The sequence below is a fragment of the Triturus cristatus genome, chromosome 6 (genome assembly GCF_964204655.1).
Source record: "Triturus cristatus chromosome 6, aTriCri1.1, whole genome shotgun sequence".
NCBI lineage: Eukaryota > Metazoa > Chordata > Amphibia > Caudata > Salamandridae > Triturus > Triturus cristatus.
Genome location: NC_140589.1, coordinates 919,007,343 through 919,031,104, shown reverse-complemented (window position 1 = coordinate 919,031,104; position 23,762 = coordinate 919,007,343). Strand labels below are relative to the sequence as shown.

The following is a 23,762-nucleotide window of genomic DNA, read 5'->3' as shown; positions in this document are numbered from 1 at the left end:
TACTTTGTTTCTCTTGGTTCTCGCATAAATCCCCAGTATACAAACCTCACAGGACAGTGGCAAGGCTGTGTCTGTGCAGAGCGCTAGGGATGTGGTGACCTCGCGCCAATAATCTTGGAGGAGGCGCAAGGCCACAGGATATGTAGGAGGTCTGCGTCCAACTGCCCACAGCGCGGGCACACAGAGGTGGTAATGCTAAAATATCTGTTAATTTTATCGGGAAAGATACGCCCTGTGCAGGATGTAGGTTTGTATTCACTTGAATTTGGAATTTCTTGGTACATTTCTGGGGCTGGCCAAGATATTGTCCCACGCCTTGTCGGTCCAGGGTCGACCACGGTCCGTCTCCCAGCGGGTACGGAGGGATGTCATCGGCTTCAACGTTTGCGCTAGTAGGGCCGTCACCAGCCAATGTACTATGTGTGAACCCGCCCCCATGACACACAGATATTGTATTAATAAATGCATTGGGGGCTATGTCGTTATATCTCCCCAAAGAGTCGACAGGGCTCTCACTAAGGATGTGTGCAGTAAGAATTGTCCTACAGGTAAAGCTGTGTCATCCGATAGAGCCTCAAACGCCAATAGAACACCATCCCTGTAAAGGTCCCCTAAAGTGTCGACGCCTGCCGTGCGCCAGTGTGTGAGATTCTCCTCAGAAGTACCCGTCCTCCCTCTTGGCGTCCCTAGGAGTGTTATAATCGGGGCGTATGGATGCGTCGCATGGGTGAGATAAAGGCTTCTTCTGTAGCATCTGTATGCTAATCCTAAATGTAGCTGGGACGGTCTGGGGGCCATTGCCGCAGGGTGAAACAGATGACATATTTGCGTGTGAGTCTGGTTGCAGTGTCGTCTAACCCGTTGGCACTCAGCCATTTTGTTACCCATTGCAGCTGGGCAGCTATATAGTACAGCTCCATGTTAGGGACTGCTAACCCTCCCTGATTGGTGGGTGCATACAGTTTCCACAACGCAACGCGAGGCCTGCCCTTATTCCATATAAAGTCCCTGGACATGCTCTCCAGTTCTCGGAAGACTCTGGCTGGGAGGTAAACCGGGAGATTAAAAAAATAGTATAACAGCTTGGGGAGGACTATCATTTTCAATAGTGTGACACGACTCATGACATTTAGCGGGAGTGTTTTCCAAAACTGCACTTGGGCTTGCACTGCTGAGATCGCTTTCATTAAGTTTCCTTCCAGCAAATCCTCAGGCGACTGATAAATAAACCTAAATATCGGAAGGTGGTAGGGTACCACGGAAGGCGTGAACCATTGATGTTCACGCCGGTCTCTGCCATGCGCGTGTCAAAGGGGTACACTCCAGATTTAGCCCAGTTTACCTGGAGGCCTGACATCGTCTCAAATGTCCTCTATGGACTCGTTGTGGGCGGCAATATCGCAAACATATAATAAATTGTCGGCGTACAGGGACACCACATGCGTCCCATCCCCCAGCGGTATGCCCCAATTCTCACCAGTGCTACGAAGCAGCATCGCCAGTGGTTCCATGGCTAGGGCAAAGAGCAGCGGGGACATCGGGCAACCCTGGCGCGTACCTCGCCTCACTCTAACAGGGTCTGATAAGAGCCTGCCAGTACAGATCCGGACAGTAGGGCGTTGATGTAGCAATTGGATCATACTGAGATAATGGTCTCCGAGTTCGTATTTATCGAGCACCTCCGCCAGATAGGGCAACCAGAGCGTGGCCGGTTCAGGGAGGTATTCCTGGTCGGAACAAAACCATTCTGATCTGGATGTACCAACGTTTTCACCAACGGTGAGAGCCGTCTGTCTAGCAGTGACGCAAAGAATTTATAATCAGTGTTAAGTAGTGCTAGCGGACGATAGGATCCCAGAGATTCAGGGTTTTTGTCAGGTTTCAGGAGAGAGACCAATAATGCCTCATTCTGCATATCCGCGAGAGTAGACATATCGAGGGCGGCCTCATACATCTTCAGCAGCTGTGGCACTAAGCTATGCGTATATGCATTTTAAAATTCAGCTGGTAAGCCGTCCGGGCCTGGCGACTTCCCATTAGACATTGAGAATATGCTCTCTCGTATTTCTTCCCCAGAGAGTGGAGCATTCAGATCTTCTATCTGCAAAGGCGTGGGATGTGGCAGCACTATCTGCTTCAGATAAGATTGCAGCTCCAAGAGCGTGGCTCGTGCCCGAGATCTGTAGAGGCCCTGATAATGGGTCACAAATGCGGCGTGTATATGCTATGTTTCCTAACGCCGTTTGCACAGATGTTATAGGAGACAGCGATTCTTCTTGACGGACGAGCCACGTTAACAGTTTTCCCGCCTTATCCCCCATATGATGTGTCCGCGCGGAGTGTGCCGCATAATTGTGGCTTCGTAACCTCTCTAGTAATTGTGCACGTTTCTCCCTCCAAGCGTCCAACTGTCCCCGGCTCCCGTCAAGCGCCTCTTTTTCACGCTCTGCCACTTGCTTCTATAATACAGTAAGGTCTTTTTCCAACTGCACTCTGATGCCCGCCTGCGTGCCCAAGAAATGACCCCTGACCACTACCTTGAGGGCGTCCCACTCCACCAACAGTGACAAGACGGTGCCCGCGTTGTCATCAAAATATTGAGCCACATTAGCGGCCAGAGAATCTCGGAATGGCGCATCTAGTAGGACATCTGGCTGTAACCGCCACATGGGAATTGGCGGTGTCTCGTCTTCCCAACCTATCTCAACTATATGTGGATTATGATCTGAGTGCCTCCGCTCCATATAAGATGTTCTTAAAATGACCGGTAAAAGATCATTAGATACCATGAATCGGCCGAGACGTACATAAAGTCTGTGCGCCCCGAGTAATAAGAATATACCCTGTTGTGTGGGTTATGGTGTCGCCATGCATCCGACAGGCGCCAATGTGCTGCCCAATGATTTAATGTCCTTGCAGCGGCGTGTGTGGACGTGCCTGGCAGGGGAGGGAAAGATCTATCTAGCGGTGTCAAGCACACTATTGTAGTCACCACCCAATATCAAGGGAATGTCATGCCATCCTACTAATTTAAGGGAGATCAGCTCCAGGAAGGCTGCTTGTTCTGTGTTGGCCGCATAGAGCGAAGCCAATATTATTTGCCTCCCATCCAAGACACCCTTAACTATGAAGTATCTGCCTTCTGTGTCAATGCGGGAGTCTACTACCCGAAAGGGGGTTCTGGGCCTTACCCATACCAACACTCCTCGCACAAATGCAGAGTAACCCGTTGCATACAGTTGACCCCTACAGCGCCTACGCAGCCTTTGCAGTTCTGACTTGTGCAAGTGTGTTTCCTGTAACAGTGCTATCTGGGCGTGGTGTCGCTTTAAATATGAATAGGAAGTGGTGTGAACAACCTGCCAGCCCTAAGAAATGTTCCTTCACACTCGATCTCAACACTTCCATCACAACCCAGCCCGCGAAGTATGTCATGACAAGCCAAAAGAAAAACATTAAAATAATCAACAACGAATAATAGAATAAACAGTCCATGCAAGCCAGCGTACATCTGACATGTGCACAAAGAAAAATAAAATACCAAAAGGGCGAATGTGCAACAGGCAATCGTCCAAACCATGTATAAAAGCAGCAAACTACCTAAATCAGTGGGGGTGTGCTGTGTCCGCTTATCTAAATATGACAAAGTAAGTAAAGAGACACCCCGGGGCTTCCCTGTCTCCGACCAATCATGGAGGTTGTTGCCCTAAATCTATCAGCTAATGGAAAATCTACAATGAGGGGGTTCTCAGCTGTACCCAAAAATAAATCTCCACTTAGACTGTCCATAAAAAATTGAATGTAGAGTCTCAGGACCACTATATGACATGCGTGGAGTGCCATTGCCTTAAATCACGAGAACATCAGAATAATAATTAACAATCATGGAAGTGATCAAAGATCAATATAAACGTTTCACATCTAATAATGCATGACAGTGCACGCCATACAAATATATACTTGCGTGCATAGGCATGAGTCGTATACAAGTCCAAACCGCTGGAGGTGGTAGTGTTCATCAGACAATGGTATTGGCCGTCTGTGGAGTGATATCTGGTAGCTCATACGAGTCCTGCGTGGTGAGAGGATCGTCCGACAAATCATCAGTGTCTGCTCCGCTGGCTTGATCTTGTAGGCTGATTACAGACACATTGTCCTCCGTCTGCGTTCCGCTGATGTTTGCTATTGCCTGTAGTGCGCCCTGTTAACCCTGTAGTACCTGTTCCAAATCCGGGCTTATCTTCTGAGAGGGCGCGGCGACGAGGCACTTCACTGGTTGGCTTGCCGCGTTCCTGGTTTGTCAGAGACACTGTTCCCGATGGAGTACCTGTCAAGCCAATCCTCAGCCTCCTCGGAAGTGGAGAAGAAGTGTGTTTTCCCATTCGCCACTACTCTTAGATGTGCTGGAAATAATAGAGTGTGTTTCAAATCGTTTTGCCTGAGGCGTCTCTTCTCTGCCATGTACGAGAACCTCTGCTTTTGCATGTGGAAGGTATAGTCTGGGATAAACATCACTTTATAATTGTCCACTTGGACGTCGTGTAGTTTCCTAGTCTCCTGCAAGATCGTGTCTCTATCCCTATAATTCAACAGCCGGATCAGTAGAGGCCTGGGGTTAGATCCTGTCGGCAGAGGACGAGCTGGCACCCGGTGTGCCCTTTCCACCACGAAATGTGGGGAGAGAGTACCTTCCGGCAGAAGGATGTGCAGCCAGGATTCCACGTATGCGACAGGGTTCCTCCCTTCTGTTCCTTCCGGTAAGCCCGCCCACTCGCATGTTATTACGGCGGGCACGCCCATCCGCGTCTTTCGCCCTGTCTTCAAGGAAATCCACTCTATTGAGGAGTTGTTGGATGTGCTTTTCTGCTTCTGTCACACGAGGCGCCACTTCTGTCACAGTGACTTCGAGCGCATCCGTACGGTCCTCCAATTTGCGATGATCAGCATGCAGCAGTGTCAGATCTATGACCGCTTAGTCGATTTTACTTTCCAGGGCTTTCGGGTGTGGTTCAGGGTTTCCCCCAGTTTCTCCACTGCGGCCAAAACTGCATCCAGCTTGCCAGACATATTGGCTTGAGATTCCGTTCCCGCCATCTTCCCCGTCTTGGCTCCCATTTGCGGTGGTGAGGCTGATGCGTCAGGCAAGTTTGTGGTGGGTCGTCTACCCCGCGACATCAATCTGGGTTTGACGTCACTCTGGAGTCAATACCTCACCATCCGATAACCAGCTTGTTTGACGTTCCAGAGAAAGGTCCTCTGCCCACTACACGGAGATCCCTCCCATATAAGGCATGCGTAACAGCTACTCCAGGGACCCCAAGTCCATAGCACCTCTCTGGAGCTAGATAGAAACGAAAAGCCGGCTCACCGACGGGACCAGATCGTGGGAATGGCGCTCCTCCAAATAGCAGGGTCTGTTTCAGGACTATACAGCTGAGGCCAGAGTGCGAGCACTCCTCCAATTCCAGGATAGGCACAGGCCTGTCAAGTAGGCGGGCATATAAGGGTTACACCTCTGCAGCTGCCCACGGGCGTCTCCAGGCATGCATCCAGTTCAGGGCCACCTCACAACCACAAGCACCCACTTCAGTCTCCACAAGGCGCAGTCGCCGAAAGATCTAGTGCAGGGTTGTTAGATGATCCCCCGAGAGCACCAGGGCTGTTCAGTTGCAGTGGTCTTAACTCAATTACATATCCCTGATTTGAGCGCTCCTCCAGTGGGACCCTGCCCAGCCGTGACACCAATCTGCTGTTCTCATCCTGCCAGTCGCTCAACGAGGATATCACTGAAACTAGCCGTTGGCTCCTTTGCCATACTTCTAGGGGGTGTGAGGGTTATGTATCGCAGCAGAATCCTGACACTATGGCCGCTGATGTTCGGCTGTGGTCTTAAAACAGGGGAGACTGCAGGTTAGGACACTTCCTTAGCTCTCCAGTCATCAGCGGTGTGTGCGAACCGTGTCTCCCCCGGCAGCCCGATCTCGCAGCTGCCACCGCCGACAGGGCCGCCAGTCCCCGCGTGCAGCTTTCCACTCCCACACATCCGTTACCCGCAGCAGGGGTCCGGATCAGTTGCGGCAGGGCACTGGGCAAGGGCGCACTCCAGGAGCGTAGGGTGTCCCAACCGCACCCCCCGTATGTAGATCCACTGACGTGGGCCACAGGCGTGTCATGACAGCATCCAGGACACGTCCCGTGAGCTAAGCGGTCTCGGGGCCACCGCAGCGCAGCTCAGCCGCGGGCATCGATGACTGTGAAAGCTAGAGTACAGGGTCGCGGCAGGGTCTACGAACCTCTACACAAGGTCAGCACCTCATGCGCTCACCGCACCGCAGAGGGGCTCCGATTGCTGGCAGTGTCCTCCTAGCAATTCGACAGCGCCACACAAGTCGGGCCCTGTGGGGTGGAGTCCAGCCCTGGGCTGTCCTACGCCTGTTCCCCAGCCCGCAGTTGCTCTGATCCGTCTGCCACACCGCCGACGGCCTCGGCCCACTGCTCCATCACCGATTCAGGCAAGGCATGCCTCGGAGGTGCACAGGGTGTTCAGGAGCTTTGTCACCAATTTCATGTGTCCCGGATGCTTGTTCACGGAGAAATGTTGTTGGAACGGGGAGCCCCTGGGAGAGCGCTACCCTAGTGCGTCGGCCTCCATTGCTGGCTAAGCCAGGCCCACCAGGACAAGGCGACTTTTGGCGCAGGATCTCTGGAAACTGTAGTAGGGCTGGGGCCAAGTCTGTTCTTCTCTGCAGTCTTCTCTGCTGGACGTCTTCTTTCGTCGGTTGTGGGAATCTGTCTTCTTGGTAGAGGACTCCCCCCTAAATACTGTATTTAGGGGGCATTTTAAAGGTTTCGAGGTCAGTAGTCAATGGGCTATTGACCTTAGGGTGAATACACCCTTTGTGTGCTCACCCCATGTGAGGTAGTGGGCACAATTGCTAATCCTGATTGGAGAGTGCCTGCCATCTGCAAGATGGCAGGCACTAAAGAGTGGGCTTCACCTCGCCTCACCCACCTAAGGGGTGGGGTTGGCAGAGGTGGCACACCACCTGGGCTGCTCTAATTCATCCCACCGAAAAGAAGGGTAGACAGGAACGGGGCCTGCTCCTGATGGCTGGAGAGGCTGGGGGTTGCGTTACAAAAGCGGCAAGGCTTTTGAAGCTCCCCTGCCACAGATGGCTCTTCCTGGCCTGGGCGAGGTGTGGCCATGGTCGTTGTCCTCGCCCTTCTCCGATGTCACGTGAGCATCGCTCCCTGGTGGGTAAGTGTCGCAGTTTGTCCCTGGGGCTAGTTTCAGGCCTTCCGGGGGCGTGGACTCTCTGCGGGTGATGCTGCCCACGTGTCGTCCTATCCACCGTTTCCCGGTGTTGGGGCTTCGGGAGTCCAAATGGAGACATATGCGGCGGCTTTGCAGGCCTTGCTGGCGTCTCCTCCTCCTTCCCCTCCTGGGGCGTCGGTGGATCCCTCGCCCTGCGTAGGGCCCTCCGCGGCGCCGCTGGTGGCCCCGGCGCCGACTGGTTTGGATCCAGGCTTGGAGGATGGGGTGCTGCTCCTCTGGGGCACCTCCTTCAGGCTACGGCATCTCTGCCTCGCTGCAAACTCCCGCGGGGGTCCCTGTGGTGTCACGGGAGGTCGCCGGGGCTCGGGTCGCATCCCCGAGCCCTTCTCGGTCCTTTGACAAGGTGGTCCTGTCTAAGCCCAAGGTGACGCGGCTACGGCGCCGGCAGCAGCTGGACCGTGCGGAGCCACAGGGGTCGGTAGACCCTCCTCGTCCCGCTCCGAGTCGTGGCCGAGGGAGGACCCCTCGTCCCTCTCCGGGTCCCTCTCGTCCCTCCCCACAGGCAGCTGCCTCGTCGGAGGGTGAGTCGGAGGTTGGATCGTCCCTGGCGCCACCACATGGGTTGCCGAGCGATCTTCGCCTCATTCTGGGCCGCGGCTGGCGGAGGGCTTCATGCCACTCCCCAGGCCCGTCTCGTTCCCCCACGCTGGGGGGCTGCCTTGGCAGGGGGTCGGGTCGGCATCATTCCGGCGCTTCCCCGGAGCCGGTGCGGCTCCAGCTCTACTCCGGTCTCCGCTCCGATCTCCGGTGCGGGGTGCCTTGGAGGTACCTTGTCCGGTGACTCCGGATGGTGCTGACGTCCTGCTTCAAGCAGCGGACTCTACGGCTCCGCGCACGAGTCGTACTGCGTATTTGTCTTCGGACGCTCCTTCTTCTCCGGAGGCAGGCTGTATATTGGTGTCGTCCTCCCTGGAGACTGGTCGCAGTGTGGTGTCTTTCTCACCGGCATCAAAGGGCAGCTCCCCGCCCTTCCTGAGGCAGAGGTGTTCGTCTGAAGAGTGGCGGGTCCCTCATTCTTCGGCTCCTTCTGACTTCCAGGTCTGGCCCTTGCCCGTCCGGCTTGGTGTCGGGGACGGCCACCTTAGTTTGCAGCCGTCGCCCACGGAGGAGCTGCTTTCTCCACCGCGGGGCCCTACGGAGGCGGGTGCGGCCTTCGCTCACGCGGTGTCCACGGCTGTGGGCATTCTGCGCATGGGTGACCCGGTGGCTCACTTTCTGGCAGACCATCTGTTGGAGATCCTCCACCAGGGCTCTGGTGGGAGGGAAGTCTTACTTCCCTTTGAAGGTTTGCTCCTTTCTTCCTTGACGGGGGCTTGGAGGCGTCCTGCCTCAGGGGACCTGGTGCCTCAGCATCTTCTGCACCGGCACCTCCCGGCGCCGCGTGACCCGGTGTGTCTCTCCCTTCACCCCTCAGCCGCCAGCCCCCTTTTGCGTACTGCTTTTCCCTCCCTGCCGCCACTGTTGAGTCCGCCGTCCCGAGAGGCCCGCTGGCTGGACTCTTGGGGGCGCAACATGTTCGCCTTGACCAGCGCTGCCCTGTGGGCCCTTAACACCTTGTGTGTGCTGGCTAGGGCCTCCTCCTGTTTGTGGGACTTGGCTGAGTCTCTGGGATCTGCAGCGTCCCAGGAGTCTGGTCAGGTGGACTTACGGCATCATGCATTGGATGGCTGGGAGCTTGCGGCGTTTATTCTCCGCTCCACTCTGGACATCTCAAGGGTGCTGGGCCGGGCCATGGCTTCATCAGTCGCTCTCCGTCGCCATGCTTGGCTTCGGGACAAAGTATTCCCTGAGAATATTCGGGAGCGACTCATCGACCTTCCGTTTGATGACAACCTGTTGTTCCTTGCCCCGGCGACTCCGCCATCCAAAGGCTCTTGGCAGTGCTCCGTCCTCCTCCTCTGCCTTATCCTCCTCCTCCGTCCACTCCTCAGTGACTTCTGAGTTGGGTTGATTCTGGGCCTTCTTAGGCCGGTTGTTCTGGCTGTGGAGTGCGTTTTCTGGCTGTTTACGTCTTTTCCTGGGACTTTGGCATTGTTAGCTGCTGGGCTGCCCTTGTGTTGAATGTGTGTGGGTTCTGCAGTAGTTGTTGCGCGGAATTGGGCCTTCTGCTTTGCTTGGGCTGTTTATCCCGCCTTCAGCGGAGGTGTTTTTTTCCCCGTGGCTCTTTTGTTTGTCCTCTGCTGCAGAAGTTCTTCCAAAGAGGGTTCCCATATCTTGGGACTTAACGTACCCTATGTGGGGTAGTGGTAGCTGTCGTATAGCTTGCGCTCTGCTTGAGGGTTCTGGTCGCCTTCGGGTGCCTGTTCTCCATGGCGTTTAGATAGGTTGCTTTTGCTTCCTGAGGTCCTGTGCGCGGCCACTCGTAGTGGTGTGCCTGGGCATCTCCTCCTCTCCCTGCTTCTGTCCTGAGGTCTGGAATGATCCTGTGTTCTCCCTTGCCAGGCGTCGCCTGCTCGGCCTTCCTGGAGCCTCGGGCTGGTCTTCGTGCTTCTGGCGGCTTTGACTGCCGTTGCTGTTGTGGCTGGCAGACTGCTCTCCATCTGGAGTGGGTTCGCCTTCTTTTCCCTCGTTTCCTTGGGCCCTCTAGGCTTCTTCTTCCGCTTTTCCTGTCTTGGCATTGGGCGGAAGCTATGTTGCCTTGTGGGGGAGTGGGGAGCTTCGGCCTCTGTCCTTACCCTTGGTTTCTCTGCTGTGGGTGTACGAGCCTCTTCAGCCTTCTTTCCCTCCTACATCCCCTTGGGGTCGTGGGATTCTGCTTGTGGGGGTTCCCTTGGCCTCGCAGGGGCGAGGTTCTGCCTGGTCCACAGGTCTGGTCCCCTGTGGGGCCCTCTGTTCTGCATTGGCTGGTGGGGTCCTTTCGCAGACCCTGCTTCCCAGGGGGTATGGCTAGGGTATCTATTCTACGTTAAGGAATCTGCGGCTAGTAGTCTCTATCAGATGTACAAGTTACTTACCTTCGGTAACGATGTATCTGGTAGAGACGATTCTAGCCGCAGATTCCTTCACGGCCCGCCCTTCTTCCCCTATTCTGCGAGGACCCCTGGGTAGTCTTCGGTACTCACCTCCCGGTGGAGGGCTGTCTCTCCTGTGAGTCCCTTCCTTGTTCTTGACGGGTGGCTCCGTCTGGGGGCGGTTCATTCCTCCTTTTGTCCTTTGGAGGTTGGGGTTCCGGTGCCCTGCTGCTCTGGCTACTCCAGGTTCGGGGGGAGATTGCTTTCTATCCCTGTCCTCCCTCCCCTCCCTTCCTTCCATTGCTATCCTCTGATTAAGGGTCATCTGGCCTTGTCTTGCCCTTGTCCCTTTTGGGTGGTTACCCTCTAGGTTGGGGTGACTTGGAGGTTTGTTGTCCCTGTCTGTCTTGGGACTGGTCCCATTTCTTGCTCAGGATGATTGGGGGGGGGTGTTTACTACGTGTGCCATGACTTTTATGCATGTTCTTTGCCTCCGGGGCACAGGGATGGGAGGTTGTCTATGTGCTGGCAGGGTGACTGCGCATGTTTCTGCTTGTTCTTCTTCTTACCCTGCCCTTGGGTTCTGCGGTGTTGGCACTACTCTGGTGGTGTTGTTAGTCACCGTTAATTTCCAATTTTTTCTGCTCTTCGCACACTGTTCCCATGCTTCCACAGTTTTTCATCTGGTGGTTCCGCGTTGTGGTGCGGAAAAGTTCTCAGAAGAAAACTGACGTAGGCGTGTCGGGACGGGTCTTATGTGACCTCGCTGACGTCACGTACGTGGACGACGCCTGGGCGGAGTCACGTGATGTCGCCCTGTCCCCGGCGCGCAGGGATGCTGTGGCAAAAAAGTTTCCGGATCCAGTCTCACGCCTGGGTATAATTCTACGTGAAGGAATCTGCGGCTAGAATCGTCTCTACCAGATACATCGTTACCGAAGGTAAGTAACTCGTACGTTGGGACCAAGGTTTTCCTTATTGACATTTAAGAAAGCCTTAACTAAGACTTTCATAACTAGCTGGTCTAAAACCTTTTATGCACTTCATGTTGTACACTCAACTGGCCTGCTCCCAGGGGCCCATCCTTCCCAACACTACACCCAACTTCGGACAGTATTGTCAATCACCATCGGTGTGCAAGGTGATGCTTTCCAAATAGTGAATCCAAAAAGACTGACACTAAAATCAAGTGTTTTTATTTTTTTCTTCAACCAGTTAGACCATGCATTCATTAAATACTGTGTGTTTCTTGGTCTGTTACACACACCCACTTTGGGTCATGGCAAACAAGATCGTGCCTATTTTCCCCAAGGACTCTCAGGTCTTCTTTTCTCAAACTGTCAACAGAGAGGATATAGTTAAATACTGGCCTGGACACAGCAAAATCTCTGCTTTGCCATGGCTCCAGCGTTGTTGTCAGATTAAATGATTGGATAGATGGATTGTTCTCTGGTTCCCTGCAGACGTACAGGCGTCATTAATGGATTTGCTCTTTGACTTGCCTGGCTCTTTAGAATGAGGCAGAATCAGGACTGCATCAATTTTAGGATAGCTGTACTACAGTCTGCTCTCTGAGATTACTTCCACCATGCACTAGTTCCACTAATGCTACCAGAGTTTTAGGAGTACTCCAGGCGCTTTGCCAACCAACAGAGGCAGCCCTCGCAGCCAATCCGGCAGCCAGGCAAGCTTTTTGGTGGCTACAGAGGGAGAAGTAGTGACCGAGGTCATGGTCGCCATAAGGTGAAGAAGTGTTCATTGCTATCCTCACCAGTTGCAGCTCCCTCCAGGCTGTTTTATTTTACCTTGCAAGGGTTATATGGGACCAAAGGGAGCAATATCCAGTTTGCCAGCCCGACTTGCGTACAGTGCTTTCAGACCAGTGGGTCCTTCAGGTTGTTGAGTTTGGTTACACTTCCCCTTTTTGTCCGTTCCTCACCATATTCCACTAGTTTGATACAGTTGAAATCTGCTATATTATACCTAAAGTGTTAGTCTAACTGAAAATAATCGTTCAATGGCATGTGTGAGTGTAGATACACATGCTTTCATTACTCCAGCCATCTAGTGTTGGGTCCAGAGTTGTGCAAATGTTTTCTTCGAAGAAATCCTTTGAGTCAAAAGATTGTGTGACTCCTCCTCTCGGTGATACTGCGCATTGGCTTTGACTCCTTTTTTATATATTTTTTTGTTCTGCCGTGCAGTTAGGACATGTGTGCCTCTGCTCTGTGTGTTCGGTGCAACTCTTCGGCTCTTATTACTGTCTTCGATGGTATTTTTTGATTGCACTTTCCACTTCTGCACTGCTCTCTAATGTCGTCAGTTCAGGATTCGACAACCACCCTTTGGGGCACTGGCCATCTCTGGCCTACTCCTGTGTGCATTTGTTTTCCATCGAGGATGCCTTTCTGATGGAACGCACACACTTCAAGTGTTGCTCACGTTGCCACATGAAATACCACACACCGATCCACACCTCATGTGCACTTATTGTCTTTCTCTGGACTACCGTGAGGCCGACTACGACACGTGAAAGTCTTGTCGGCCCAAAAAGACCCTTCGGGATTGAAGAGCGTGTCGGTTGGAAATGTCTTGCAGAAGTGGAGATGACATCCCCCCCCCCCCCCCACACACACACACACACACACATTTTCGGCGAGGAACATGCGAACATGCCCAAGAGGAGCCAGCTTTGTAGAAAGAACAAGGGGTCTTGTCCCCTGATGAAAGCTCCGGCATGGAGATCGATATGGAGATGCATAGCATTCCATCACGTCAGTGCATGAGTACCGTTACCCCTGACCCAGCTCCAACACCCAAGCACGCTTCCAAACACTCACATACATAGGTCGCCAGACCGCCACTGCCTTCGGACCATGGTCGAATCCGAAAGACTGCTTTGTTCGCCCCGCCCTCGGGCCTGGCACCGAAAGCTGATACCAAGCCTAAGCCTTCTGCCTTGACCTCTTTTGTCAAGACAGACCTTGCAGACCGAGCCGGCAACTGACCACATCAACTTCAGTGCAGACCAACAAACTCTGTTCCACACGGAAACTCTTGGGGCTGAAAATTGTGGAGCCGAAACCTTCCAAGACTTCATGTACTTCCATGTCTCCGGTAGAATCCGTTCTGGAGCAAATTAACTAATGACGTTGGAAAATCCATATCCAAGAAGGTATAGGACGTATCCTTGCTTCACCACCACCGAAAAGGAAGCTGTTCTTCCAAGAAGCCCTGGACAGCCCTATCCCTCAAAATAGGCAGATGAAGGACAAGATCACCAGTCCTACACATCCGCCTCCTCCACCACATCCTCTTCCTCCCCCACCACCATCTGCACCTCCTTCTGCACCTGCAGATTTCCAGCATGTGACGCACTTGATACTACACCGCCAGGGCCGCCAGGTACACATGATTGGGAGAGGGGGGGGGTTAGAGGGTCCATTAGGGGATCCTCATCCATGGGCTACTTATGACACTGATCCCCTTACCCTTAACGACCCACTGGGCCACTACGCCACTGGAGTCAAGCTATCCTGGCTGAAGAGGGGTGCAACCCCGAAACCGGTCCTAGGATGCTTGATTCCGGTCCAGGGAAGACATGGCTTGGCAGTTCGGGCTGGACTGTTCCTATGAGGCACAGGGTCAAGACTGATTTGCATATGGCCATGTCTGAACTGGGGTGGCGTGGTTAGCAAAATAACGATGGATTAAACCCAGATCTGTGACTGGGGGTGAATGTTTTGCCAATGTGCAACATTCCGTCCATCATCTTGTGTGTTTTGCTGTTCGCCCTATGTGGGAAGGGTATGCCCAGACGTGGGTCCCGTGCTCACTACGCCACTGGAGTCAAGCTATCCTGGCTGAAGAGGGGTGAAACCCTTCAGGAGTCCAGGACATCTTCCAGAAACCTGCATTCTGCATATAGCAATGTAAGATTTGAGGCCCAGTAATGTATGTCCTTCCTGAAAAGGGAGCCGGGCAGCCTATTGGGGCCTGGGGCTCGATTTTTGCCAGATATTTTTTAAGACGCCAGTGGCCCGGAAGGCTCCATTATAGTGTTTTCCATCTTCCTCAGTGGGGTGAATCCATTCGGACAGGTAGATTTCTGGAGGTCGGTGTACAGAGACTTCACGTGGGCTACCCAGGTTTCCGCGGCGTCCGAGTTCACTCTGCTGGAGGACCCGTGAGTTGAATTGTTTAAGTATTGCCAGAATTGTTGGTTCTTGCATGGCGCCAACAGCTCGAAGATCGTTAACCATTTCGCCTCGGTGGCATCCCATTTTAGTTTCAAAACAAGAACCATGTGAGTTTTTGCTGCTGATTATTTTGCAGCTTCCGTTCCTGTTCATTTGTATGCTCTTTGTTTTATTTTTAGTTGCTGCGCGCTTTGCTTGATCACTGGAGCTCGGCCTAAGATGTAAGTAGTTGTACTTGTTTTGCTGTGAGTAGTGCTCTCTCGGAGCAGCGTGCCCAATTCGTATGCAAGTTTTCCCCATTCGCCTATGATGGCCTGCATATTGAGCCCCGCCGGCCACCCAGTCCATGTGGATTTCCATGAGAGAAATTTATTGATGGTAGTCTGCTCCCATTTGATTCTTCGAAGCCTGTCTTGTTCTAAACCATTAGGCTCTCCGAGGGTGCAGAGAATATGCCGAAGTTCCGCTGTGGTCATTAAGTGCCACAGCAAGGCAGCATGATCGCTTTTGCTCTGTGTGAGCACAGCCTAGCATGTTTTTTCATAGCCGCTCACTCAGTAAGATATAATCTTTAGTTGTCCGGTTATTGTAGGTAGGTGCATGGGTTGTTCCTGGCTCGGACACTGTGGATACGAAATTTGCTGCTTCCAGGTTGTAAGTCCGAAGGAGGGCATTGAATTTCCCTGTGCTCCCAAAGGCGCCAACATTGGACTCCCAGTCCCCTATAAGATGCATGTTAAAGTCCCCAAGGATGATAATTTCTATGGATACATGTTGCATTATCTGAGTTTTGATCTGCATAATCAGCTGAGTGACCTTGTCCTTGGGTCCATGGCCATGTGGGTTGTAATACACATTAATTAAGAGTATGGGTAGTGGACCATCCACAGACTTGAGGCCCTTCAGAATGCTGACTAGGATAATTTCGGAGGAGCTTTTTTATCTCTGTGAAGCGTAACTCTTGGGCGTGCTTAATGTATACGGAGATGCCCTCAGAGGGTCTCCCAAGCAGATTGGGTTTAATTGCCAGTTTGAAAAATTCTGCGTAGTCTGTGAAGGGAATGGATGCAGTTGTTCATGTTTCTTGGACGCAGATAAGATCGGCCCCTTTGAGGAATGTGGTGGCCGTTGGGCTTTACAAAAACGTATGCATCCCTGCAACGTTCCATGCCATGATGTTTAATGTTTTGATGCTTCCTACTGTGCTGCTAGAGTGGCAAGACTCCTTGGTGCAGGTGGGGGAGTTTGCTGAATTTGTTTGGCCAGGTTGGAAGCAACCCAACCCCAATAAGCTGAATTTGGGGAGGGTGGGGCACAGGGGGAGATGAAGGCTTTGGCTGTGGTAATGACTTGTCTGCCCCCGTGCTGGTTCGACTCTACACTTAATGTTCATGTTACCTTGATCAACAGAGAATTCCCCTCAGTTGGTCCCTCTCAGAACACAAGCTGTGGGGGAGTTCTTTGAGGGTGCATGTAGAATGAATGGGTACTTTTCATTTTCAAGCATCCGGATGTCGATCCACCATTCTGCAAATTGATCTTTTTCTTTGTGCACTCTTGCTGCTGTACTCTGGTTGCCCCAAGTTATAATAGTTTGTTCCTTTCCTGGATACGAGGTCAGAGAGATAAATTGCACCCTAACAATGTCCCTGCTGGTGATATGAGACAGCGGCCGGTTATGTTGGGGAAAGTTTCAGGATGTTTGATCGGTTTAAGGTGTCACTATTGCCTTTCGAAATGTATAGTGGAGTCATGGTCATCTTTGCTGGGTGGCCTCCTCCTAGAGCTAAGACGTTTGACCTAAAGCTAGAGTCATTGTGGGGAGGTTTTCGTGTTGGTGGAGTCCTGTCAACATGTTTAAGCATGCTTTGTGGGTCTTGCAGGAGGCCAGGGGAGCCATCTTCAATCTCTTGGTCAGGTCTTGTGGGTTCTGTTGTCCTGAGGCCAGTATCGGTCCGATGAGGCTGTACTATTGAGCTTTCGTTATTAAAAGGGCTTCCTTGTTGTTTATTTCCCGCTCTATTATAGTTTGAAGCCCAAGTTGTGGCTCTTTTCCAGTTTGAGGGGCTCCCCTTGTATCGACAGCTACCACACAGGCCTGCTTGGCTTTGATTATTGGTGGACTTGTGTACGAGCTGGGGCAGAATTGAGTGGACATTGGATCGAGTCCCATGGCATGCTGAGTTTTGGTGGCCGTGCCTGGATCACTGGGCAGTGTGCGCTATTCGTTGTCTTGGGCGTTTGTGTCCCGTGGAAGGGCATTTTGAATGAGCAGTGTCTCCGACTTTATGATCTCTGCCTGAGTTGCTGTATCCCCATGCATGACGATCACCATTTGTGTGGGGAGGCCCCCATGATGGTCTGTACATTTGGGTGTATAGTGGTTGTTTGTGATGCTGGAAGAGTCGATTCTGGTGAGGCCTGAATGTGTGCAATCTTAAAAAATATGGGGAAGAAAGGTTGACTCTTTTCTACCTTAGCGGTCCGCATCGGTGGTTCTTTTATGCCTGCCATGTTGGTTGGATTGAGCCGGGAGGTTCTCGCTGTTAGTCGATTTAGATGCATTTGTTGTTGTTTGAGCCATTTCTTCTCTCTCCGCGTCCTTGGTGGTGCGATCTGAAGTGCACCCTGCAAGCATATGGCCCCTAAATTGTTACGGTCGGGGTCTGCTGTATGATTGCTGCATCCTGTCGTTGGCTCGGGGGGCAAAGGCCTAGTTACTTTGCTTGTTGTCCAGTGGTAAAGTTGAATAGGTTTGAGATCTCCGTCCCTGCTGGCTACTATGAGGTAATTTGCTCCATTTTCCAGACTTTCAGGGTCTGAGCAGGTTTTGATTTTAAGTTTCAACTCCTCCACCAGTGAAGTGAGCACCGTTGGAAGGGATGCCAGTTTGTCCACGATCTATGGGAACTGACATTCCAAAGGAGGGATTGCGGTGCTACTCACTGCCGCCATCCTGTCAACTTTATTGGCCATGTCAGCCATTGTTGTTGCCATAACTTGGAGGGTTTCCATTTGTATTTCAAGTTTCTCTGATTGCCATGTTAAATCATTTATGGCTATAGACAAGGAAGTTCTGACTTACCTTAGCAGGTTGTCCTGTGCGCACGAAAGTTCAAAAGGTAGTAACAAAGGTGATCTGTGACGGGAGTGGCTTAGCTCTGGCTCGGAAGAGGAGTCTAAAATGATGCATGAACCCTCCTTGCGCTTGTGAGTGTTTCAGTCATTAAAAGGGACTGCCTTTGCGTCTGATCTTGGTGTGCACTGCTTGGTGACAATGGTTTTTGAAATTTTGTGAGGGCCGTCTATCTCATCCAGTGATTCCCAAACTGTGGCAGCAGGGGGTCTTTCTCTGAAATGTTTTCCTTGCCTTAGTGCGCATTCGATGCATGGAGCTGGCAGAGCTCCCAGGTTATGGCAAGATTGGGACCTTTTCCTCGACCAAGCGTGACTTATTTCAATGGGGCGGCTGGGCAGTGTAAGTATGATCGATAGGTGGGGTGACTCAGACCCTGTGATTGCGAGGCTGGACCTGACTCATCCTCACTACCTATAACAGTGGCGGTCTTTGGCCATCCCTCATTTGTAGTTAATAGTTGAGAGAACTTCTGAACCCGAGCCTTTTGGGTCCTGGGTATCCTGGCTTATACCATCAGGGCTGCTTTCTAGGAAAGTGGCGTTCCGGGTCCGTACCCAGCTTCGCAGGTCATAAGTCTTGCCAACATTTGTCTGGGCGGGTGCTCCCCTGACGGCATTGCTGCTTAATGGCATGTCTCCTGCTGCCGATTTTATTTTCGCCTTTGGCCTTGACAGACGAGCTCTTTTCTTTGTCATTGTGGCAAGGGTGCCCCTTTTTCAAGCACCTGCGTCTGTGCTCAGAAATGTGGAGATGATTAGAAAAATCCCTGGTTTCCAAGTGATGTTCCCTAGGTCTCCCTTGGTATTGTCAGTAGGCCCTCAGACAAAACTCAGAGGCAAGGAACCAAGCCCAGGGGAGGAGAAGCTACAGGAGGAGCAGCCCAAGGAGCAAGCACTGCCACCAGAGTCCGGAGCGAAGAAGCAGAGAAGGCAGAGTGGGAGCAGAGCTAAGCGGTGTGGAGTCAGAGCAAGGCGCTGAGGAGGCAGCTGAAGCGGTCGCACTGACTCGCAGGCCCCACCAGCCTACACGCCGGTCGCCTCCACGAGGATGGGATGAGCCGCTGCTCAGAACTCAGGACAGAGGGTGTGCTCACCTCCCCACACTGCTGAGAGCAGCCCGGGTCCGTATCCGTGCTCTGCTCCGCACCCGTTCTTCCTCCCAGTGCTCAGGGGAAGCAGGCAGATGACGTGCCTTGCCTGCTCACGTCTCGCTGCTCCTGTCTCGCACTCTCCAATAACCGGAACAGTGGGAGTCTGAGTAGTTAACAGGAGGATTCATGGCTACACTAGACCTAAAAGATGCCTTCTTTCATATACCAACACACCCTGCACACCGCACTCTCCTCAGATTTGTCGTAGTGACCACAGCACCGCTGGTTTTCACAAAATGCTAGGCAGTAGTTGCAGCACATCTGTGCAGACAAAACGTTCATGTATTTCCATATCTGCACAATTGGCGGTTCAAAGCCAGTACCCACCTTCAGTGTCAACAGTTCACTCCGTTGACAGTGAATCTAATTCAGACTAGGGTTTACAACAAACGTTCTCAAGTCTCATCCGCAACCACTCAAAATTCAACTTGACCTGGTGGCCATCCTCAACACACAGTTAGGACTAGCTTTTCCCAATCCTGCTCGAATTTAGAACTTTCAGATAACTCTACCACAGTTCCAGCCAAACAAAACTCTAACAGTTCAGACAGTGATGCATCTGCTAGGAATGATGGGTTCTTGTATTGCCATAATACTCCACGCGCCGTTGCACATGCACCCTCTGCAGCAATGTCTAGCACGCCAATGGTCTCAATCCCAGGGTCAACTTGAGGATCTAGTGTTGATAGACCGCCATACTCTGCGTTCTCTGCAATAATGGAACACCCACATCCTGCTACAGCCTTTTCTGGACCCTGTTCCCCACCTCACTCTGACAACAGAACCATCAGAGATTGGTGGGCTAATCTATAGGGGCTCGCAATGCAAGGTCTGTGGGATGCCAAACCTCAATCTCTACACATCAACTACTTGGAGCTTCAAGCGATCTTCCAGACACTAAAAGCTTTCCTTCCTCAACGATCTCACTAGGTTGCCCTAGTCAGAATGGACGAAATGACAGCCACGTATTATTTACAAAAACGGTAGGGGGCACGTTCCTCTCAACTATCACAGCTGTCTCAGACCTTATGGAACAGGGTTCTTCACCACCACATTCATTTCTTGGCAGAATATCTGCCAGAAGTGGACAACAATTTTGCAGACGTCAGCAGGATGGAGCAACAGACTCAAGAGTGGGAACCTCACGTACAAGTCCTCCTTCCCTACTTTCAAAAGTGACGCTTTCCTCAAATAGACCATTTCGACACAGCGAAAATGCAAAATGCCCAAACTTCACCTCCAGGTACACACACCCACTATCCAAGGGCAACGCACTATGGATGTGTTGGTCAGGGATATTTGCGTATGCTTTTTCACCTCTCCATCTCATTCTGTTTCTGTTTCGGAGACTCAGGCAAACATCTCTCACTGTGATTCTAGTTGCTCTCACTTGGATGTGTCATTCCTGGTTCACAACACTGCTGGATCTCTATGTGGTCCGCTTCTAAGGAGTGACTGCTTTACAGTCTATGCAAAGCATGTGTATCTACAGCCACACGTGCCATTGAACAGATTGTTACTTACCCTGTAAGCATCTGTTCGTGGCATGTAGTGCTGTAGATTCACACGCACCTTCTCTCCTCTCTGGACGCCTGTGGCCGTTGCAGTTACATTTCATACTTATGAGATACATTTACATTTAGCATGGTCATCTTCGTTCTTACACACTCTATACATTCCTTTCTCACCCACCTGTGAGAAAACAAGGGTATCAAGGCCTGTGCGTAGTATCACCGAGAGAAGGCATCACCAAATGTCGTGACTCAAAAGACTTCTTCGTAGAAAAACAGCTTGTACAACTCCGGGCCCAACATTAGATGGCAGTAGTATGCAGAGCTTGGGAATCTACAGCACTACATGGCTTGAACAGATGCTTACAGAGTAAGTAACATAATCCTTTCTAAACACCCCAGATCTTACTGTGTTTGTGGGGGCATTCCTTTGCCTTGTATAACCTCTTCAGTGCCCATGACGAGATAGTCTCGTCATGGAGCACGGTCGCGCTGTGCCCATGACGAGACCCCACCCACTAATAAAACGCCCGGCACAGGAGGGGGAAAGGGCGTGGCACAGAAGGGGTTAATGCCTCCGCACTGTTGATCAATGTCACTTTGTGGTATCTCCAAGCCTAATAGTTGTAAGACTTTTATGTAATGATTAGCATCCGTGTCTTTAAAGATGAGGATCAATTGAGGTGTTGAATGGATCAGTCAATCTAGGACCCTTAACAATATGACTAGAAATTCATACCAGAAAGTTTGATATGAAGAAAAGGGGCTGGGGCGCATTGGCACCTGGCTTGTTGCAGAAGCACCCCTTCCCATTTTGTACATCCGGGATTGTGTGTAACATACTCTGTGGGGCTACTTATATTGGAAAAAAGTTAAGTCAGGCTCATATGGCTATTTCACATTGGGGTATGAGGTAATCAGGACTTCACCAGAGTTTATCACTCTGAGATTTAAAAAAAAGCTAAAAGCATCCTTCTTCAAGGAGGAAATCAGTGCCGCCTCTAATGCCCGCATGACATGTTCTTGGTAGTGAAACACCTTCTAGAGCCTCCTGTTGCTAGTCTAACCGCAGAAACATCATTGGTTCGATGTTATGACCTGACAAACTATTTCCACATGAAAATGTAAAAAATGTACGACCCATTTCTAGAGACTCCCCATGGGGATATTGTGGGACCCTCCGAGAATAGGTTGAACCCCTGTCCTTTCTGAATTTATTCCCTGCTCTAACACTCGAAAGCCATTCAGAAATCTTTGCACAATTAAATTGGGCTCTTCTAAGGATATTGCACCACCTCGTTCGTATCTTGGCTAAAGCAGCGACGGTAATATAAGCCATCCCTGCTCGAATTGGCCAATATTTAATGATCCTCTGGCTCTGTTCCGATAGTGTGGAAACATGCTATGGTTAAAGCACTGTTAAAAAAAAAAAAAAAAAAAAGAAAGCTTAATCTGGACCTGTTGGATTCTGCATATTACAGTCCTATATCTTTCTTGCTAGGAATTTGCAAAATACTGGAAGGACACACCAATCGTCACTCTCCAAATTTTGTGAACTTTTACTGCTCTTAAAAATTGCTTCACCCAGGGTTCCTAATTTCCATAAAAATGACCTAATCTAACTGTCACTGTGAGGCCTAATGGGATACAGGGAGTACTGTGAGGTTTTTAAAGGCACAGCGACAGTTTTCTGTTCTATTATTTGCATTGCAGCCTATAGGCTAACAATGTCTCCTATTCCCTTTCTTTTTTTCTTATAAAAAGGTTTGTGAAAGATTTTCTGTTGTCGCCTTGAGGCATGTCTATGCAATTGGCTTTAAAAAATGAAAATTCAATGAAATCTAACCATTTGTAGCCTTTTTTTTATGCTGCAAACATATATAAAGTACTATAGTCCAAATTCTGGTTATACGTTTAGGTATACTTTTTAAAAGTGCTCCAGGATTCTGCATCATTATTATTATTCGGTATTTGTTAAGCGCATGGATACCCGGAGGCATCCCAGCGCTAGCAACATCAGGCAGAACAGCAGGCTAGATGGTTACGGAGCCGTGTTTTGAAACAACCAGTTTTTGAGAAACTTCCTGAAGGAGAGATGGTGGGTCACTGAGCGAAGATATGGAGGAAGGGTGTTCCACAATATAGCAGTGTTCTATGAGAAGGAACGGCCTCCACATCTTGCCCTTTCCATTTTAGGGACTGAGGCCAGAAATAAGTTAGCCGAACGTAAGCATTTCCTGGGACGATAGAAGGTGATGAGGGAGCGATTGATTGGGGGGCCTTTCCCACAGAGGGTCTTGTGGGCTATACACAAACATTTGAATTTTATTCTTTCATTAATTGGCAGCCAGTGTAGAGTCTTCAAGGCCGGCTTGGCAGACGGAGTGTTGGGAATATTAAGCAGCAACCAAGCTGCACAATTCTTCCAACTTGCAGTTTTCTTATTGTTTACTTCGGAACCCCAAGAGGGAGGTTCTGTAGTCCAGGCGGGAAAGGATCAGTGCCTGGACCATGACTCTCCTTGCCGTCATGGGAAGGAGAGGTGTAGGACTTTCAGAAGCAGTCTAAGGATGCCATAGCAGGTTGCTGCTAGTTTCCCTTTTAGGTGGTCGCATTTGAAGAATTTATCCAGCCAAACGTCTACACTTTGAATCTTAGTATTAGGGGCCGTTGAGGGCAAAGACAGTTTGGCCAAGCCAGTCCAAAATCAAGGATAGAAGGGTTTCCCAGGACCATTAGGTCAGTTTTATCTCCAATGACCTTAAGACAGGAGTATTCCATCCAGTTTGCATGTGGGTGGGACTATTCAGTGCTTATGACTTTGAGGATTCCCCTGGAAGAGAACTAGGATTACAGGTGACTAACTTTTATTTCTTAAATTAACCTAAACTTTAAAAATAAGACATTTTGTGACTGTGAGGATAGGTTACAGTAAAGTAACCGTGTTTCTCTCTTAGCAAGTACCAGGCCGCCAGAGGAAAATTCTAGAAGAAGCTCATGAACTGAGTGAGGATCACCAAAAGAAATATTTGGCTAAACTGAGGTCCATTAATCCACCATGTGTGCCTTTCTGTGGTAAGTTTTATCTGTTCAATACATGATGACGAGAAATATACTTAACCAGAATAAAATGTAGGGATAAGACTCTAATGCTATTGACCTTTAATCTTGAAGTTTTTCTATTTCTTAGATCCCTCACAGCACCTTCAGTTCAGCAGTTATTAGATTTGCATCTGGCACCACTCTATTCATATAATCCATATGCAACCTATTTCTGACCAAGCTCTCTCATAAACCAGATGTATGCTCTACCCATCAACAAATCTCCTGCAGATCATTTGCATTTTAACACATTTTACTTTTTTTAAAAGTGTACCATCCTCATTGTTGCTCAACAAATGAGGCGTGGCAAAGTCATTTAGAACATCCGTTTGTTTAGAGAACAGCTTTTGTCCCAGATTTGAATAGGAAGTCTG

At 50.7% G+C, this 23,762-nt stretch overlaps 1 protein-coding gene across 1 annotated transcript in view; it reads left to right on the top strand.

Annotated features, from left to right (window-relative positions):
* SOS1 (SOS Ras/Rac guanine nucleotide exchange factor 1) overlaps window positions 1–23,762 on the top strand; it is a 556,506-nt gene that overhangs the window by 398,232 nt on the left and 134,512 nt on the right. The window contains exon 17 of the mRNA XM_085611592.1: window positions 23,244–23,361. Within this exon, the coding sequence (XP_085467718.1) occupies window positions 23,244–23,361 (118 nt within the window). The remainder of the gene's footprint in view (window positions 1–23,243; window positions 23,362–23,762) is intronic.